Consider the following 21,661-nt stretch of genomic DNA (forward strand, 5'->3'; position numbering starts at 1 on the left):
TTTTTGTTTGTTTATTTCTTTCAGATGTTTGAGATAGCTCTGGTAAAGAGAGTAAGAAGCAAGCAATAGGCAGAGGCCTTCCCTAGTGTGTCTTGGCCACAAATAAATAGATTCATCTGGCAGTAGTTAGGAAATTACAGAACTCAAGTGCTTAAAGTCTTTATCAGCATTTTCTGAACTACTCTGCAACCAGTAATATTCAAATGATTTCCAACAACTCTGTATAAAGCCAAAAACTGCTGCTGCCACTAAGGGTAGCAGGCTCTGTTGCATATTATAGACATTGTGAGACACATTTACCACCGTAATTCTTCCAGGGAAATTACCAGGCAGAGAATCTTTGCACAATGTACTTATTGTAAAAGCCCTGTATTTCTGATGCCTGTCACTTAATGTTATTTCCTTGCAATTCTTTCCAGCCACAAAAAAACCAAAGGCAACTAAGGAAAAAGAAGGTAGGAATTTAATCCATGTGTTCATATATATGTAGAAGATCACAATAAAAATAGCACGAGATTGTCACAATAAGAATAGCATGACTGCAAATTTGTATATATTGTTTGAAGCAACCCCTAAAATACTTGTGTTAATTCTCAAAGGATTTTACTTGAAAATTCTAGGTAAAATCTATTCAGCAGTCAGTATACCAAACTAACTGTGCTACTTTTTCTTTGTAGAAAAAACAACTGAGAAGAAACAGCTGAAATATGAAAAAACTAAAGGTAATAAAGGGATGAAAACCTCTGCAAACAGCAATAAAAATGYAAACATTCAGGTTTGGGAGCTTTTATGAGATTGGAAAGAGGAGCTCTGTTAGTCTTTCCACATTTATGCAAGCATGCCAAAATGATGAAATTGTACATAAATCCCCAGTAATTGAATGTCTGGTGCCTCCTTTGCATATGAGTATCAAGGATTACATCAGCACACCCAATCTGGCTGCARAGCTGCCCTGCCTGTGACCCTCCCTGGCTGGCACAGCTCTGACCTGTTCTGCCCCTGGCTCTGGAGCCGAGGATTAGCAGTCCCCACTCAGCCTGCTCTTGTGCTCCCTACCGAGGCAGTGCAAAGTTCATCTCCTCAGCTTGTGTGATGCCTTAGGTCACCAGCTTCATGCTGTAAAATAGCTGCACTGATAACAAGAAGAATTTTTTGTCTGCACAAAACAGACTTCACGATCACCCACATTCTCTCCAACCTCTTGGACACAGCACCACCTTGACTGTTTCCTCACAGTAATATGCAAATGGGGGAATGGTTTCTGCTATACTGCTAAAGATAATTAACAGCCATAAATTACACTACTTTATTAAGTGATTGAAGGCATAAATATCTTTTCTACGTTGGTTAAATCCAGTGACTTGCATGTAAAATTTCTATATTGAAATCATCAAAGGGTAACAGTGACAGTGATGAAAGTTCACTAAACTACTATCTAGAGGCAGTTTGCTTATGTGGCTTTACTGGATGGAAAATTTCTCTCTTTAAATGATTTACTAGGAAAATAACAAAAAAAAAATCTGGTTTATAAAAATTCCTATCTGAAAGATGATTCCAGAAAAAAATCATGTTTCTTTTTGAAATTTATTTCAGTATTTTGACCTGAAAATGTTGATTAATTTATTATCTATGTTTTTTTAATGTGTCCCACCAGTAAAAGAAGATCCACGACATCAAAATGTGACATCAGGTACATGATTTTCCTTTATTTAAAGGATGAAGTAAAGTTGTAGTTTGTTGTTTGGTTTTGTTTCGTTTGCTTTTTGGGGTTTGTTTTTTGTAAGGGAGATCACACAATACCTTCACATTTTTAATTCAAGTCTATGAGACATGATGTGAGACAAGCCAGGTAATCAAATCAAAATACTTATATCTCGTTTCTGTGAAGAATGAGTTGCTGAAATGGTACCACCTTTTCTTTTTAATTGCTTTACCACCTTCCTAAATTTTTAATGCACATTCAACTGATTACTTTATAAAACAAGAGGTCTGTAATTAATTTGACAGCGCAGTATTTAAAACATTTTTTTTTCCTCGTAGAAAATCTTTTCTGTAAGAAAGTCACATGGGGAGAAACATGTTCCTTTTGTTTTCTCTCACATTAATAAATATTGTCTCCCATCACAGTGTGCCCCAATTCCACTCCAAAAAAAAATGTGAATAAAGATAGAGCATCTCAGGAGAAAATCTCTTTCCATTGTTAACCATGTTTTTACTAGTTTACAGCGAAAGGAAATACATGTTCCATATTGTTGACTAGAATAAATTAATACCTATGACTTCAGTGGAACTGCACTATTTCATGACAGACAAGGATCAAAGTCATTGATCTCACCTGAGGTTAAATGGTTTACACTGAAAATATGAACTACGTGTGAATATGATTCTTCCTAATGCAATTTTGTAGTCTTAATCTAATGAGGAAAGAATTTAACTTCTAATCATCCAGGCTATTTTGTTTTACATGATTTTTTCACCTCTTTACTGTACATAGAATAACTTAGAGTCCTATACACATGATATGATATAAAATGTGCAATACATGTGAAGCGATGTGTATCTATTTATTTAGAAATATTTATTTATCCATATGTACAAAATTTAAATCATAGAATAATAAAAAAGATACCTAAGTACAAAGCAAGGGCAGAACAATCTGTAATCAATGAAGAAACAATAAAAATGGAATGCTGAGGTTAAACATGAATTTGTTACCGTGTGTAAGTATGAAAGTATTTGCACACAAGGGTCATTTTGTTTTATAAGGCAATTACATTTACATAAAAGAATAACTTGGCTTTTTTCATCTTATTTTCTTTAATCAGGARTGCAGAGATATGGGGTCAGATATAGATTTTCATTCCTCTTGATTAMTATGTTGTTAACTGATAGATACAGAAGGTAGAATCTATGCTGTCAAAAATTTATTGTTATTTTATTTATTAATACAGAWTTTTTATGGATCAGGAAGTGCTAATCATAACTTATAATGAGTRCATTAAACCAAAGATTTTGCCATGAGAGAGAAGAATTTTCTTRTGGATCAAAATCCTAAATTTAGTGTAAAAGAGGAATGTACTAATAATTTTTTGTCACTGGACTTTTTCCTGCCCACCATCCTCCTACAAAGTTTACATCATTCAAAAACTGTGYTTCTGTGGCTTTCATTTACAGTAATTACTATGATTGTTTAATTTAATTGTACTTTATCACTGGGCAATTATTCTCAATTGGATATTTCTTGAATCCTAAGCAGGTCTGTGCAAAACCAACTTTTCACAATCAGTTTTGCAAACAGAACTTCCTATGTAAGTGTTCTCAAAATATTCTTTGTCCACTGAAAAGAATAGTTAGTTTTCAGACAATGGGTGAAAGCTTGTCAAAAGAACATTAAAATTACTCTTTTATGGATGTTGTTTTTAGGTAATTGCACAAATTGAGGATTTAAAASTTTAGAGCAAATCCTAGGTCATGTGTAATTGAGTTGAAACTTGATAACTTTGGCCTGTTCTGTTTGCAGAGGAAGCTAATGCTTTTTCCCCAGTACACTGAATACTAATACTTTTTTTCTGATAAATGGAAGTAGAAAAGGATTTAAACATTCTGAGCTAATCTAAAACTTTAAATAGTAAATCTTTCAGMCTTCAAAAGCTGAATAGAGTAGATTCCCATGTTCTTAGATTTCGCTTAGAACCCTTCGACCTTTCCCTGATATTAAAAAGCAATCAGATAAAGAAGAATAAGCAATTTTAAAAGCTGTGTATAGCTGCAATTTTAGAATGCTCCACATCTGAACAGAATTTTAAGCAGTACTGTACCGCACATAAACAATGGTTCTATGTGCAGTCGACACTAAATTACACTCTCCTGTAGATCTGCAAGTAATTAATTAGAATGCTTTCCTCTTCTTTTCCTCTCCTAAATGTCAAAATTGACATCTATACCGAGACTGAAATTTACCATCAGTAAAAAAAAAAGGAACCCTTGTAACTCCCTTTTTTTTCTCTATCTCATATCACATGTGTTTGGAAGCACACAGAAGCATTGTTTTTTTGACTCTTAGAATGAAATATAAAGAGTGTAAAAATTCAACTCTTTTGTGAGGATTATCTATCATGGTCTTTATATAAACACGTGAACTCATATGAAAGTTCTAGTTTATTTCAAGGCTAGTATCAGAGAAAGAAAATCTAAAAGTGATTGAAAAGTTGATTATATTAGTTCTAACTATCTTCCAGCTGCTCCCTTGGATAATAACTCTGGAACTGTATTGCAAATTCAATATCAAATGGATATTGCATTTATAATATAGTTATTTGAAGGAGTTGATGTTTTTACTGCCCACAGATGTGCAAATGTGGCAGAAATAAAGAGAGGCTGTGTTGCAAGAACATGAAAATGAGAAATAATGAAACTGATATTATTCCCATATGTGTTTTGGTTGGTTTGTTTTTTGTTGGGTTTTTTTTTTTGTTGTTGTTGTTGTTGGTTTGTTGGTTTTTATGTTGTTGTTGTTGTTTTTGGGGTTTGTTTTTTTTTAATTAGGGAAAAGTATGGATTATACTCGAGGTCAGGTGAAACCAAACCAGTCATGCTAACTTCCTTGTAAACAGATGTGTCATAAATAGCCTTACATAAATCGTGCATCTACCCTTATACATTATTAGAGATTTGAAACTTTCTTTGACATGAGAACTGTTATATTTACTGTTTAGTTAAAGAACTTGCACTTTTGTGAAAACTGAAATTAACATTAAGCAGAGCTGGAACATTGCTTATATGAACATGCTACAAAAGAATTTTTATGGAAGGAAAAGCACCAGCAGCTAGATTTTTCATCTACTTCTGCAATGATAGAGATTCTCAAATACAATACAGATGTTCAAACATTTTCCAGTATAAAGAACAATCATTTCATCCTATTATCAATATATATTCAATGACACATATTGAAACCTCAACAGCTGCAGGGRGTGAATTCATTACATGTCTTATAAGCAGGGGGGGGATTGGTTTATTATCATGAGGTTGTTAGAGTGCTTTGTACTTTCTGTCTTGTAATATATTTTCCAAAGCAAAGATGATTTCCAAATCTGCAAAAGCAGAAAGTTTTATTTGATGTGAGGTTTGTTATGATAACCTTTTGAGAGACCATGGAGTAGGTTTCATCAGTGCTGAGGGAATGTAAACTTGTCAGCAGTGCAATGTGTAAGATTCTTCCCATGTACAATTATTTTGAAAGAGAGTGAGAYTGCTTCATTTTTGCCTTGGTTCTGGAACTTCTGATGAATTTAGAGTAAAATACGATATTTTTCATTGTTCTGAAGGAGCAAGTTTTGTGAAACTCATTAAGCACAAATATTGGTACCATTCAATAATATAGAAACRTATAAAAGCTTTAAAACAATGTACAATAATTAAAAGAGGAAGCAAGAACTTCATCTCAGCAGTGCAGGGAGCTCTCACCTATAGACAGGTGATGAACTGTGGATACGATATTCTCTGCTCTCCTTGCCACCCAGTCCCTGTGTCTCATGTGTMTGATGGTTCTGGTATTCTCTCAGCAGTTTCTTCCAGAGACTCAGCTGTATAATCTTATACTGATTAAAATTTTCTCACCTGATTAAAAATTTCACTGATTACAAATTCCCACAGAATTCAGCAATAAATCCCTAATATGCATGTTGATGTTTTCTGGACATAAGAAAGTATGCTGTTGACATAAGAAAGTCTGCTGTTGAAAGAAAGAAAATAATCAGAAGGGACTGACACTCTGAGAAGTTTCAAAATCTCTTGTAAAAGATATGTTCTCATTGATTTACAAACTCTGTGTCTACTCAGGGTATTCTTATTAAGATTTTCCGGGGTGTTCTTCACACTCGAGCCCAAGAATTCAGCATGAGAGCAGGATAAGCTGTGCACTAAGGCTGCTTCCATGAGAGTCCATGTAGAGCAGCCTCCATTCTGTGCTCATACGGGAATGTCTCAACATTTAGTGTTGGTCAGAATTGTGAGACCCAAGCCTGTATATGCAGGTCTTCCAGCAACCTGTTGTTGGCCATTTCATTATTCTGAAGTTGACTTTTAAACAAATACTTGGAGAYTAAATCTCATCAGGCTTGTCTAAATGAAGACAAGGGAAGAATACTGCCCTTGAGAAGATTCATATGTTCAAAGAGCACATTTAAACCAYGTCAAATGTTGGAGTGGCCATTTATTAAGAACTAAGGTGACCTTGATTTAATTGTGAATTTTTCACTGAGGCTGCTTTAATTCTGACTGGGCATCTACACAATATTTTTTTGGATTAATTAATCCCTTTTAAATTTAACTTGAATTAGTCCTGCTGATTGTTTCTATATAGAAAAGACATCTATGGGGGAAATTTCAGCTGTATTTTGGTACCTGGATAAAATGAAATCTTTATGATCTGTCCTGAAACTGATTAAATGTCACTGRAAAACTTCTAATAGATTCTAATAAGTTTTGAAGCTCAAAATCTGTGAAGACACACCACAAAGGACAACAAAATATYAGGTTTTATGTTAATTATGAGTTTATAAATAGCCTCTCAGCATAGTGACATTGTAATTTAAATTATGAATTACACTGATTCTATTTAAATGCCCGAAGAGTTAAGTTTTATGTTTTGAAATAAAAAGACTTCACAGTGATAATATAAAAGCACTTTGGGTTCATGTTGTTTCTTGTACAGGAGATTCTTCCACATCTGTCCCTAGCTCTACACTAATCCTTTTTACCTTTGGATGTATTTGGTATTTTCATTACCTTATCTTGAGTTTATTTACTGATTACATTTGTTTACAATTGGGAATTACTGAGATTGCATCTCAATCATTTTTTGCATTATGACGAGTTATTTGGACTCAGTTTAAAGGTCACTTCCTCAGAAAACAATCATAAGTTTTTTTCAGCTACTGACATAGTGAGAAAAGGATGATTCAGTTTAGTTTCCATGCAACAATTAAATATCAGATATATGTTAATAAACTTAAACTTTACTAACTCAGTCTTCAAATTATTGAGAACCTTTGATTATTATGCAAATATGAGCTGTGCCACAACCATGAACATTCTTTACAGATCCCATTGATAGACAYTTATTTAAAATCTGGAAGAGATAAATCCAGAAGATCAAAAAGCAGAATGAGTCCTTGTGAATCAACCATGAAAATCCCTGTTTAAAAAGTAAGRTCAGAGCCAAAATATTGTTTTAGAAGATTCTGATGTCTGAACCAGTCTGTCAAATAGGTTCCATAAAGCTTAAGGTTTAAACGCACATAAGACACTTTATCATGCAAGCACAGAATTACTTGTATCCTACATCCCTGGTTTTGAAACAGGGAAAACTGCTGGAGTGGTGCTCTGCTCCTATAACTTCATTAGGATCCAGAAACTTGATTAACAATTCCTGTCTGCCAGGTGTGTTTTGAGTACAGCTAAGTCATCYTCATCAGGTCCTTGACAAAATGCAGCTGTAGGGAACTTGATGGAGGCAATGAAGCTCCTTTATACCTCTGTAGCCCTTGTGTAGTCTCCAAGGGGTTAGGATAACACTTTCAAAGCCTTCTTCAACTGCAAAGACTCAGCTTTATAGCTTCTACTTTCCAGGAGGCCACTAGGGCTGCCTAATTACAAAATAATATAGGTGGAGTGCCAACTGCTTGTTCCTCTTGATTTTGCACAATTCCAGTACCATCAATACAAGAGTCATTGGTTCTGGAGGTTAATAGRCAAGACTTACCTTTTTGATACAAAGGTCTGTTTCTGATTCAGAAACCTCTCTGTGTAAAATACTTCAAAATGTTTACTGGGAAAAAAAAAAAAATTAGCTGATTCTTGTGATCCCGGGTGCACCTAGTAATGTATGTAGCTGGCTCATGTGGCTCATGCACRTGCACAGCACTAAGTTTAATAGCTGGAGATCTCTGCATTTTACAGAGGAGGGATATTTCCTGTTGTCATTGAAGRGCTGGTTTGTGAACATGACTTCAAATGTAGGAGCTGGTGTTCAACCTAAATCTTGTCCAAGGTGTCTGAAGTGCACCCTAGGTCTTGGTCTACGAGYGTTTTTGGACCTCTCTCCCTATGCTTGGTAGTGTGCCCCATGAGCTTGCAGTGGTTTTCTACATCAAAAGAGGATGAACAAAATTCTGCCAGGGAATACACTAAGGGAAAATTGACAGAGAGMAATTCTGGAAATAAAGAAGGACATTTGGAAAAAAAAATGAAGTGGAGGATAAGAAAAAGCTAAAAATGCACAAGGTAATCAAAAGCTGTTTTTTTTGTCAATTAACTGATTAATTGATTCCTTATGTTAATCCYAAAAATAGTTTGTCTAGCAAATTATCAAAGAAATACATATGTTTTCAAGAAATTTAAGGATAGATTGATGTAACTAAACATACAAGGGTCACAGCCTATGAGAGGAAAAAAAAAAACCAAAAAACAAAAAAACCGATGAAAATATTTATTATTTAGCACACTGGTTTAGCTCCAGCAAAGAGAAACTGTTTTTTCTAACTTTGCAAAATGAACCCAATTAGCAATGTTATTTATGCCTGTTGAACAAGGAGTTCATTCTCTTCCCCTTAACTGGGTCAAAACATTTTTCTAGAACTAAACTAAGTGCTCCAAACACTTGTAAATATATATTAAATTTATTTCAAGACAAATCAAAAATGTATATCTCTATAAGTCTCTGAATGATTTTGCCACAAACAAAATATAAATGTCTAGTATCTTAGTGAACATTGTTATGTTCATTTTGCCCTTTAGTTTGACTGGCATATCTTCCTAAACCAGATTGCCAGAAAAGAGAAAAAAAGTACATATTATGTATTCCCATGACATACTTTGTGGAAGTAAAGTTATATACAAAATTTAATTCTTCGGCAGTTTTCTCAGTCAGACATTATTTATCTTTTTTTTTCAGATAAATGGCCATTTCTCCAAACCCCTCTTCAACTTTAGAAAAGTAATTGCTGTMATATTTTTTCATCAACATAGGTTTTGTTCTTAAAAAAATTATCAGCTAAAAGCAGGCATCCTGATATTGGAGTAAGTTCATGTTTCCAGGCTATTATCAGTATAGTGAAATCCAGGGAAAAAATCATAATTATGTGACAAAATCTTTTCATTGGTGACAGCAGACACCATTTTTAGAAGACAGCCTATTGGGGTCCTACAGTTTCTTTCTGTCTTTCCTAATTCTCAGAACTGCACAAAATTCAGCGTGAAGAAGACATTCTAATTTMGCTCCATTTTTCATTGCAAGTAGCACACAGGAACAGATCTGATTTTTCTACTCATAAGCACTTAGACGTGAACATCTTTGCTCCATGGTAAATCAGAAAGGAACTTCTCTAATGGGCTACTCACCCTTTCAGAATCTGAATTGCCTCCTAGTTTTATGTCATGTGGCTAGAGCTAAATCCAGAAATTAGTGCCTAGAGTCTGTTGTTAAACAGGATGAATTTGGGTCTCTCAGGGTTTGCCAAGAGTTCAAGTTTATCACAGCTCAAGACCATATATTTACTGATGTTTTATTGTCATAAAAGTGTTGTTGTTCCCAGCAGAAGAGTTCTCATTGAGGAAGAAAAGTGCGTACACAAAACGCTACAGATACCCAAAAATCCTCCAAACCTTTATTTTAATAAAGATTTCCATTAGAATAACCGAAATGAAATCACTTGTATCATTCAAACACCAGCTTCCCTTTCATCAGCTGCTTAATTGTCTTATGATTCACTGTTTCCCTCCTYTTCCCTCCCTTCTCTCCTSTCCTCCTTTCTCTATCCCATGCCTTTACAGCTGAATAAATATATGGTATTAACTTCCTGTTACTTGGTATCCATTCTTATTAACATAAGATCCCTGATTGTTTTTTCCTTCTCTGGTTTTATACTTTTTTTGTGTATATAAATGTGTTTCTATGTAAAATTTAAGCCAATCTTTAAGTGAATGACAGTAATTTGGAAACAATGATTTTCTTGCAATGTGTTGAAATTACATTAGTTGAACATACTGGGCACAGGAATAAGTTGACAGAGATTATGTCATGTCAACATGCCTAAATTTCATGACCAGCACATAGTACATCTGATCATGACACCATCAAGTGTTTATTGAGAAATAGCAAGAAAATCCAATTTGATTTTGCTGCCCACCACATACCGCTGTAGTCTCCTGTAATGGCTACAGCACTGTGTAAAAAATCCAATAATTTTTGATCCCTCTAATATATAATTTCTTCAATGATTCATCCATTTGCTCCTATATTTCAGTAATAAAACAAATCATGTCAGCACTGGACTCCTTTGGAAACTCAATGCTAGCAAAGTTGTAAAGCCTGTGTGCTTTGATTATTGCTATGCTTTGTTGGAAGTGTCTGCATTACCACATATGTGTTGCCCTGTTACAACTTGCATGGTTTTATTGCCTAACAATAATGATTTTTTTAATGGCCTTTGGGGGAATGTCACTTTGGGGGTATTCACGCATTTATGGGAGAATTACGTGGTTTGTGTGCAGTGACCATAACAAGGAATGTAACAATATTCCAKAAATATACAGCTTATTTATCCAGTTAGCCTTCTTACTAGACAATGCAAGAGCCAGTTAAAAAAATACAGTTTTTTGTTGCCTTAAGTGGTTGTTACATGTAATCTATCACATTCAAGCTAAAAGACAGAAATAATAAATTTCACCTTCTACTGCAGAATTGGTTTTCTTAGAATAAAGATCTCATTCATTGAGCCTTGTTATGTTTCGAAAAGAGCACTGACTTTTACAAGTGACAGATCATAACCATTTTTAACCAGTTCTGTTCCTTTAATCATTTATATATTTTTACAGTGGTGATACTTTTCCATCTAATGACACTAAGTATAACAAGTGCCCTTCTAGTGTTATTATTTTGATATATTTTCATCATATTTTATACTAAGAAAGTGCAATTAGAGACATGTAATACTGGCTTTGTATTGATACTGTTTTTTTCCACTTTGAAACACAGATAAAGGCTGATTTATTTGTGAATTTAGCAATTTTTTGGGGCAAATTGGGACCATAGACAGTCATAAGAAATGGAACAAACTTCTGGGTGTTTTTTTTCTCTGTTGAGCATTATTTGTGAGAAAAGGCATATTTATGCTTATTAAATAAATCTATTTTACCTTCTCCAGACCTTGCTGGAGAAGTCTCACAATGCCTGAAAAAAAGTTGTTAAGGAGAATCTGAATTCTCATGGCTGTAATAAAAATGCTATTGCTAGTATTTATCTCTGCTACTCAGGCTCTTCAGCCCTTTTTCATTAAATAACTTCTTATCAGACAGACCCCTTGCTAAAATAGATATGAAAACTTGAATGGTCTTTGCAAAGACACACAATTAATTGCATTGTGTCACAGACACTTTGAAAGTAGCTTTGAGAGCTACTTTCCAAACAGTCTTCATTTTCTTTTGTTATTCAAGACCCAAAATAAGTTGCAAAAGAATTGTCCCCTGTTGACAATTATTTTTTTTTCCTTGCCTGTACATTGTCTGTACTATGCTAGAAAAAATGTCATTTTAAGAGGATGTTTTTAGATATATAGAATTGACTTAAAATGGTAGTGGTATTTCTTGTTTGTTAGTAATGTGCATATAAATGTTTTCTCTTCTTCTTTTTCCTGTCCTTCTTAACATTAAACATTGCAATTTCTGAGAATGGCAGCAGTATGACTGTATAGCATGATCAATAGGAAATGAGTTGAAAATAATTTATTGAAAAATAAATWAATTAATTTAATTTTTGACCCAAACATGTTCTTTTGAATAGCAGGTATCTATGGGTCATGTTGTGAACCTGAGAAAACAGTATTTGGTCTCCTGCAGAGGCCCTCAGCACTCAACTTTTTTTGAAGAAATAAGACGTAATTAAATATCAGTTGCACAATGCCACTAAGCACAGACTTATATTCTCCTTTTTTGAAAGTGTGAAGGAAAAAATTTGTGATCTCTATAAAGGCACTCCACATTATTTCCTTTCCCCATCTGCCCTGTGCTTTGTCTGGTCGCTTTGTCACACTGTAATTTTACTGAAATATTACATAACAGGGCCAAAATTGTCTGACAGGAAAGGAAGGAGAGCAAGGGTGAAAGTACTTGCTTCTATTCCTGACCCTTTAGTAAGTGAAAAAATCTTTGGCTACCAAGTCATTGGAACAAGTTTTTTTTGCTGCTGTACGGTTCAGTTTTGATTGCTGAAATTTGTTTGCCTTCTGTGTGCATCCCTGAGAAGAAGTCACAAGTAAATTAGTGCAGTTGTTAAAATTTTTCTTTTATTTGTAATTGCTTATCAAACAGTAGTTTCTGATGCTATGATTGTCTGAATTTTTGTGGTTTCTGAATTGTTTAATTCTATTAGGACAGCCTCTATGTGAAGAAATTGGATTCAAAGTAGAAAACAATTGTCACACATTCTCTGCAATTTTCCCCTAATAAGCAAACTATTACTGCTAAAAGAGTTTTCTTTTTAATGAATATTTTATTTTGTGACTTGCATTAAAAACAGCTATTTGAGCCCTATAAAAATGAGACTTTAATCATTGTAACACATAAACAGGAACACCTTTATACCCTTTAGGATCAGTAAATTTTTTTATAGGCTGTTTTTCTCCTTTCTGCTAAAGAATTGAAAGCACCAGGTCAGTGCTCTTGCAATATTCCTGACGTCTCTTGAAATCAGCCCTTTGTGTGACATGTGTGTCACTTAGAGATGATGAACACAAATAAGCTCCATGGAATATTTGTATAATTTATTGATTAACTGTGGAATGTATTTAGTATTTCCACTACATTAACCCTAAACAACTTCACACAACCTTTGAATCCAGAAGTTGTTTTTTTTTTTTTTTTTTTGCTTTTCTTAAGAATTACTTAAAATAATTCTCTCTTTTTCTTCCTTTTTTTTTGTGTTTTCTTTTTTTCTTTTTTCATTTTTTTCTTTTCTTTTTATTTTCTTTTGAGGAAAAAGATTCCTTTCCCAAAATAAAAAGAAGAGGCGAATATCCCTTCCTCCAGCCTTTTAGAAATTAATTCATCTTATGTACCAGTTGTTCTTCTATAAGAGCACCAGTTCTGTTATGTTAAAAAAATGTTTTGACACTTTTCCAACCTTGACTCTTTTGTTTCCTCAGCAGCACTTATAAGGGGAATTTAAGTAATTGCATAAATTMTTATAAAYTAMAACCTAAACAAAAGTTCAGAYCAGATATAAGGTGKTTKTTKKTTTKTTTYYYCCCCTGGTTAAGTTGATAACAATATGTATTTAATATGTCTACTGTTAAACCACGTTTTTCTCCTGCTGTTCCTCCTTTCTTCTTTTTTATAACATTTGCTCKGAAGATATGAGACAATACATTCAAAGTGAGAACCCTCTTCATGTTAAAAGACATATTCTGCATTCATATTGAATGTAGGAATTGCAAAGGCAGTATGGGATGTATTTGTATTCTTATTTGCATGCCAAAATTCAAATTGTTCTCTTGACTATGGTTTGTATAATAACACTGTTGCAGACACAGTTCCAAAGATGTTGATATTTTCTGAATGAATTTCTTATCTGCATGTTTTGCAGCTGGGGTTTGCTAGACAAAACAGCCTAAGAAGGGTAACATTCAATGGAAATTGTAAAGAAGCCATAGTATAAAATATAATATTGAAATCATTTCATCCAGCATAGACCTACTATATGGGCAGCTGACTTTGTTTTACTAATAAGTTAAAATATGCTAGAGACAGACAAATCAGTTTACAAAAAGTATTAAATGTATCAGCCAATAAAAATAATATTAGATACTTACCAGAAAATATGGAAACTTGCAACATGACTATTTCAAAGCTCTGATTGCTTGATTAGCTAAAATATAGAAGATCCATTCCATCAAGGAATGATGATGAATTTTTCATTTATAAGTGAGTAGTTTTGCACTGGGAGAATTAATAAGATGCAATCTATAAAGATAGTATGGAAAAATGACCTTTCTTTAATAGTTTGACTGTTTCCTAAACCTGAAAATTACCTGTTTCTCTACCTATATCTCGAAGCACTGCACCTTGCTGATCAAATCTTGTAGTCTTATAACTGAACCCCATAGATCACACATACTCTTCAACATATCAAAATAGTTCAACCAAAATCCCAGCTTGTGCACCCCCAACCTCCCTCCTCRTGGTCTGGGGTGAAAGACAGAAAACGCCTTGACTGTGTAAGTCCTGCTCAGCATGAACTGAACCATTCCTGAATTATCAACTGTTTCCAGAAGAAATCCAAAACATAGACCCATCTTACCTACTATAGAAATAGAAATACCACAAAGAGGCATTAACATTGTAAAATAAACAATTATAAAGTGATATTTAGAATTACACATTCCAAATAAACACAATTCCTGGATAATATTTTTTCAAAATAATTAATTTATATGCCTTTTCACTCCAATTTAGAATTGCGATATACATAATTATTTTGTAGCTGCTGGCTGAGTTGCAAAAAATCTGAAAGATTGCATTTTCCCTTTCCCCTCATGAATTTAGGGGCTTTTAACAATGGTCTGTATGTCAGGTTTTCAAATGAAATTGTTGCAGCATTTGTTTTAGAATGATGATTWGGTAACATCGTACCCTACTTGCCTTCTTCATGAAGAACAGTATAAGTGATTTTGTATTTTCATTTTTGTATCCATAAAAAAAATACACAGAAATAGTTTCCTTTTAACAGGAAAAGGTGGATTTTATTGGCGTTTTTCTTCCTTTWAAGAATTTCTCTTTATCAATATTGCATCCACTGAGATTGAATTTTAGGGGATTTTGTGTTTGTGGGKTTTTTTTAAAAGATCTGGTCGAGAAATCTCTGACAGAATACTTTGGTAGAAGAATGCCACTTTTAATCATAGTAGTTCTTGTGGCAATATATTGCTTTTAGTTGATTTTACTMAGCATTTCTGACACACTGTTTTTCACCATTTACTGTGACCTAGAAGTCAATAAATAAAGCCTGCACCCCAGTTTATAATGCAGGGARCCCTGTAGCCCATGTTAGTTTAGAATTGTCGCAGGGAACAGCTATTTTTTTTTAATGTGGGATGAACAGCAGCAGAATGAAAAAGTCATCAGAAGATCAGTTGTATGAAAACTGACTTGTCTCAAATACCAACATTCCTCCAATCATTTTCCCAAACACATAACTGACTAATAGTTGTCTTTAAAATCTTKTCAATATTAATCTCACAGTGCAAAACTCAGCTTTTGAAACAAATTAGATCAATTCCATCTGTGCTGAAGTATGTYTTCTTGAAAGCTTTTAAAGCATAATGGAAAGTATGACCGCATACATGATACTCAAAAATTAAAAGGGAGAGAAGAAAACATGATTATGAAAGATTAGGAAATGGGTACAGTCATTTATTATTGCTTTATTCACCATAAAAGATAATCCATTTGAAGTCTAATAAAATAAATATGAGTTAAATATGAATTAGAAATAAGTCATTCTGGAAATCTTTAATACATCTGAAAGTTACTGTGAAATGTGAAAACCAGAAAATACAGGTGTGAATTTTGGGGGCTTTCAATCAGCTATCCCAAAATGCAAGTATGATGGGAGAAGTAGGACTATAGCACTGAGAATAATTATGTRTTTTAATCTGAAATTGCCAATATTTTCTTATCTTGTGCTACAAGATCTSTCATTGAGCTTTTTAGCTAAAATTTTGTTGATGTGAAACCTGGCTTGTGATCACACTAGATATTTGTGCTGTTATAACTCACTTAATGGGAATTAAATCATGCAGATATTTTCTGAAAAAACWTGGAATAGACTCATGGCCCCAGTTTGGAAGCCATAAACATTAATCATCTCTTCCTTGTTTTCCTAGCTCCTGTCCGCTACTTTCAATGTGTCTTCCTAAATGGACCTAATGGATTTGGGCTGCAATTTCCTATTAATCCCCCTTCAAACAAGGAAGAAAAGACTCACTCAAAGACTTCCAAGAGAAAGACAAGGAAGCCGGGGCAGTAGAGAGACTGAGTCCTGTGATCACTGACATTTTGCACTTTATCTTTTCTGCTGAGGTCCACAGTAGCTGCAGTGGTACTTGTCATTTCAAGARCGTGATCCACTTGCACACGTGTACCTGGAGAAAGTTTCCATGGGGCAGCAGCAGAACAAGCAGTAATGAACTGTGTCTAACAAAGATAGAAATGTAAAAGTGCCCAGTTTCTCATGGAAAGGCTGCAATGCTAACAAAGCATTGATGTGACTGTGTGTGTGTGAGCATGTGCGTGTGTTTCATGCCTCTTTTGCTCTTGTTTTTCTTTACCTACATGCTCAGCATTGAAGTGAGTCTGTTTTCCATTTAATCTTATCTGAGGAGTGAAAGGTTGAATGTAGCTCTTATATCAGCAAGATTGCAAGTCTAGCTGCAATCCAACACCATTTCTTCCTAAYGCTCAATCAAATTGCTGACAGGAAAAAGCCTCACTAAGTCATGAAAATGTGCATTATGACTGGTGCTATTTTTATGTCTCATTGACCAGCATAACCTGAAGCTCACACTTACTCGGAGCAGCTCAATACACTATCAGTAAGCTGACTCCACAAGTCAYATTAATGATGAACATTTCTATTTAATTTAAAGCTGTAAAAGCATGGGCTGTTTGCCCTGCCTGTTGGAGAAATACTCTTCTCTTTCTGAGGCCCAAAGTGAGGAGAGAAAGTGAATCCACATGGCAAAGGTTAGGAAAACCACTGTTTTGCCAACACAGAGGTCTGAAGGAACTAATGAAATAATTATAGTGYTTCCACTTTTCTAGAATCAGTAGCTATATCAGATTGTCTTGCAGTGAAGACCTTGTAAATGGAGAAYATACCATTTGCTACTAGCATAAGCCAGATGAAAAGCTAGGATGTGAGATGCCATTCATGAAACTAAATCAACCCAAAWTTTCAGTACGTAATTACATTAATTTTATGCTATCACTGATCAGTGAACAACAAAAACCAATAACCAAACCCAAACAAAGAATCAGAAAAAATTGAAACATAAACACATGAAATAATCTAGGTAYCTCATTTTACTAGATTAAATGAAAGGAGTTCCTCACAGCACACTACTGTAGATAACATAGAGTAGAAGTGAAAGTAGATATGCTAGTCCTCAACCTCCTTGTGTGCATTTATGTAGAAGTAAAGGATTTATTGCCCTAAGAAAGAGACAAGATGGCACTTGATCCATGTAAAGGCCCTCTCTAATAATTGGCATCTCACCAGTCTGTGTCTGGCTATGTAAATAATGCATTTTTGCAAGCTGCTATTTGTTTGCATWTATTTACTATATTTTTGCATTTAATCTGGGAAATATACAGCAGTGACCTTAGCTATGTAGTTTCCTGCTGAAGCAACATGATGCTCTTTGTACAACACAACTACTTGTAGAGTCTGAACTCACCAAAAGCTACATATTACTTTTATATTTTTCGTATAGATCAAGGTAGCATTGGCCTCCACCCCCTTACACTCTCCCTGCCCATCCTTTCTTACCTTAATTGAATAATTGACTCACATGAGTTTTGGACAACTCATTCTTTGACAAATTAGTGCAATTCAGAAAGCTTTGCTGTTACACTGCTGRGTCCAGTTGGAACTCTCTTATTACTGGTCATGGCCTTACATGAACTGGATCCTTGGTCTTAATGTGCCCTGATGTTGCACAGGGGCACAAACAAGCAGTTTAGGCAGTGGTGACCAGAGGAAGGTAGGAAGAGGTCCTGGGCTACAAGTAGCTCTTCCCACATAGAATCACACTATGGATATGAGTGCTCTTGGTGAATGCCCCCACAGACCACTGTGAAATCTGCTCTGGAGATAGCGCTGCCAACAGAGAATGTTTTTAATGGTAGAATGATGTTCTTAAATTTTCTTTTGATGTCTCTTTTTATATTTCCAACAAATTTTTCCTTCCCAATTTGTGATTGTGTATATATTACTATGGATGCTTATTGCCCTAGGTTTTTACTGTGAAAGCTGTCTTAAAAATGAGATTTTAACTTTCTGCAAAATTGGTTAATTCAAGATTTTAACTAATGTCAATAATCAGGACAAAAAATGTATATACTATAAGCCTTTATTTTTTTCAGCCTCTTTTGAAAAAGAATTTTTTTTCATTATAGTTAGCATTAATCCTTTCTTTCTATCTGAGAGGGGGGTTTCAAGAATTTTTTCTGGATCTCATTTTGATAAAGTTCAATGAGGTATCTGAAAGCTTTGGAAATAGAAACAATTAATATAATTGCATAAGTAATACAAAATCAATAATTTAATTTAGTTTCAGAATCTTAGTCACTGCCTGGAAAAACAGGAGAAACAGATCTGCTCTTAGAGAGGCAAGCGTTTTTCTCTTTAAATTCACCTGGAAACTTTAAAAATATTCCTGGTTTGCATGGTTTTATTCAAATTAGCCTGAAACGTTGCAAAATGATATGCTGATTGTTATATATTTTGGAAAATAAAAAATATAAACCCTGTTTCAGTGGCTGTGATATGTTGTTCTGTGGATTTCAGAAGTGCAGGACAAGGGTTTACATATGCAAGCTTTAGATATCTTCTCATTATAAAAATGCAATTAGGCTGGAAAAAATACCCATTCAGCATTGTATTTACTCCTAATGGGCTTTTAGCATTACTTAGCTAGCTTTTTTACAGACTTTATTGATTACACTCTGACATATGGAAAGCTAAAGGGTTGCTGCAGTCATTCAAGGTAGGACTTCATCTACCCCAAATCACATATGCTCATCAAAGTGCTTTTCTGAAATGCAACGGCACAACGAGTACAGACAAAGCTGTGATCTCCAGTGACAAATATATGTTCAGACAATTAGGAAAATGGCCACCAAGAAACTGAGAGAGAAAAAAATGGGGRAAATCTCTGTTCCCACACTCCGCAGGAACTATGGCTTGCATTTATCAGCAATGGTCAAGGTTTATCACACCTACAGCTGGGGTAGGAACCAGACTACAGCCTGAGGGTGAYACAGCTGCAATTGCTCTGCTCTGCACTGGGGTTCAAGAGTCCCTTGCTCTGCAGATTTTGGTGAGCCATCCCACATATACGTTGTGCCACTTGGCAGTTTGGCTGTGCACTTTTCTCTGAGGTGCTAAAATCCTGCTGAAGTCAACAGGAGCAGTCCACTTCCAGCAAGACCAGAGAGATCAGTTTTACCYTGCTGCCTGCCCCAGAGCTGTCTGCTGTTGCTGATGCAGTCCTCAGACCCCATCCCCATCCACGTTCAGTTTTATAGTCCATCCCTTGTCACAGCTGGAGTCCAATTTTGTCTATTTTAAWACCTTCTGTCAAATTGGAGTTTTCTCAATGGTTCATTTGTATTGCACCAATTAGTGAGGGGTGGCCAGAAAGTCTRTGTAAAGAGCTCCTTTAGTGATTAACTGTGCCAGTGCAACATTGCTGGTGCCCAGGTGCTGGTGGGGGCTGCAGGGTGACCCCTTGGTGTGGAGCACAAAAGTTAAAAGTCTGAGGAGGACAAAGCAGTGAAAAGGAATCACCATGGGCCAGCCATTACTGACAGGGGCTGGTGTAAAGGAGTGACGTGGAGCTTGAGAAAGGGGGAGGAAAGGTGTTGATTTAATCTTTGCCTTTCTGTTTCCCATGATCCAAATAATGGAATCATATATTTTTATGAGGTTATTTTCCCCGAGTCTTCTTTGTTTATGTCCACAACAGTAACTAATAACCAATCAGCCAGTCTTTAGCTTGAACCATGAGGTTTCTCATTCCTGTTCTTATTGTCTCTTCCTGAGGGCAAGAATGAGCAGCTGGTGGGAGTTAGGCTTTTAACCAAGGCTGAGCCACCACAACAGATTGTTACACCAATCCTGTACAGCTCCTACTAAAAATCAACAAAATGCTATTTATCCCACACTTGGGGTCATCACTTAGAACACAAGARAGAACATATGCAAATTGTACATTGCCACAAAAAACTTTTCCTACTAACCCCCAGTGTAGAACTAGACTGCTGTGTGCTTTTATACACAGCCATTTACTACTTAGTGTAGTCTTGTTTAGATGCCAATTTCTCTATGACAAAAATTCTAAGACAACATAACAGAACTGCAGTAAGCAGAGTTGTAGAGGGATGTCTTTATCTGGTAGACGTAGGTACTCAGGAGACCAGCTGAAAGACTTTTCCCTTTCTATCTTAGTTAATACTTTCTTCCACCACTCAGGATAGTGAGAAATTTGAGACTTACTCTTTAGGGAAAACACTGGTCATTTAAGCTGCTTTGAACTTCAGACAGTCAGCATCTGACTGCCCTCAATTTTGTACCATTGGCAGCAATTCTTTCCAGAGGTTGAAGATTTTGGAAGCCAAGAGAAAAATGAAAAGTATTCCATGAGTAGTAGAGATGAAACTGGAGGTGTGAGGGGCTGGTAATTGACAAAATATGATGAAATATAAAATGCTTTATGGGGGTTCTTCGGCAGAACCTTACATAAAAGACAAATTTGCTAAAGATTAATCTTTAAGGAGGTGATATTTCTGCCACCTCTTAGTTCTCCAGAAGGAAGAAATACAAAGGCAATTGAAAATATGAAGCATGTATTATTTATACATCTGAAAAKGTCACTAGATCTCTAGCTTGAATACCATCCATTTATCCTGAGAGAGGTTCTTCAGAAATTCCCAATTAGCCAAATACTTAMGGAGTCATATTATTCACCTGTGGGCAAAATAGAGTACACCTTCCAATGCTGAATTCTTAGCCATTTGATTAAAATATGAAATAACATCACATTATTTGGRTTTTCTCTTGGTTTATGGGTTTTTGTGTATGCATGTTGCTTGTGATACATACTCCACACAACCATTTGTTCTGAAGTCCTCACATCTCAAGGACTGGGTTAGTTAATATTGGAAATACTTCTTATACTGAAGGAGAGTTTTCTTCAGTTTACAGTTTTGTCTTTTATTATGACAGAAATTAGTAAAATTCTTAGAACACTTTTTTTTTTTGTCTGGTCTGAAAGCCTAGCAATTCAATTTATTTGGTAATGCTCCTTTGAAAAAGTATTGCAAAATATGCTCTTTCCAGACACCATGTTTTTCACATAACTCTTTAACAATACTCATTAGATAAAATTTATTTACAGCTTCGAGCCTTTTTCTTTGGATGAGCTGCTTATTCTCAAAGAGAAAAATACGTTCTTGCTCAAATAGTAACACCTGTGTTYCCTTTGTCTTGATTCTTGTTCTGTGCTAAGAAAAACCTAAGTGGTCCCATTTTTTCTCTCCACCCACTGCAGGAGAAGACCGAGTTCAAAAACGTTTAAGGAGCCCGAAGGTGCACGAGTCCATGGGACCTGGCAAGATACAACCATGGGTATGGTTGAAAGAACTGGCCAAGAAAGTGGCTATGACRCTGTACAACATATTTGAGAAGGCATGGCGATCTGGTGAAACTCCCACTGACTGGAAAAAGGGAAACCTAAAACCTGTTTTTAAAAAGGAAGATAAGGTAGAACCCGGAGATAAGGTAGAACCAGGAGATAAGGTAGAACCAGGAGATAAGGTAGAA

At 35.1% G+C, this 21,661-nt stretch overlaps 2 protein-coding genes across 2 annotated transcripts in view; both read left to right on the forward strand.

The window, feature by feature from the left end:
* The window catches only part of TRDN (triadin), a 250,735-nt gene extending 234,525 nt beyond the window's left edge, over positions 1-16,210 (forward strand). The window contains 4 exon segments of the mRNA XM_057363578.1: positions 420-455; positions 678-726; positions 1,647-1,690; positions 15,942-16,210. Coding sequence (XP_057219561.1) covers positions 420-455; positions 678-726; positions 1,647-1,690; positions 15,942-16,084 — 272 coding nt within the window. The 3' untranslated portion in view covers positions 16,085-16,210.
* A 2,739-nt stretch (positions 16,211-18,949) lies between these two features.
* LOC130572128 (uncharacterized) overlaps positions 18,950-21,661 on the forward strand; it is a 27,893-nt gene continuing 25,181 nt past the window's right edge. Inside the window, exons 1-2 of the mRNA XM_057363579.1 lie at positions 18,950-19,067; positions 21,390-21,539. Of these exons, the coding sequence (XP_057219562.1) occupies positions 18,950-19,067; positions 21,390-21,539 (268 nt within the window). The remainder of the gene's footprint in view (positions 19,068-21,389; positions 21,540-21,661) is intronic.

This window comes from Malurus melanocephalus, unplaced genomic scaffold (assembly GCF_030028575.1).
Source record: "Malurus melanocephalus ecotype Western Australia unplaced genomic scaffold, MMel_1.1 scaffold_29, whole genome shotgun sequence".
In the NCBI taxonomy this organism is placed as follows: domain Eukaryota; kingdom Metazoa; phylum Chordata; class Aves; order Passeriformes; family Maluridae; genus Malurus; species Malurus melanocephalus.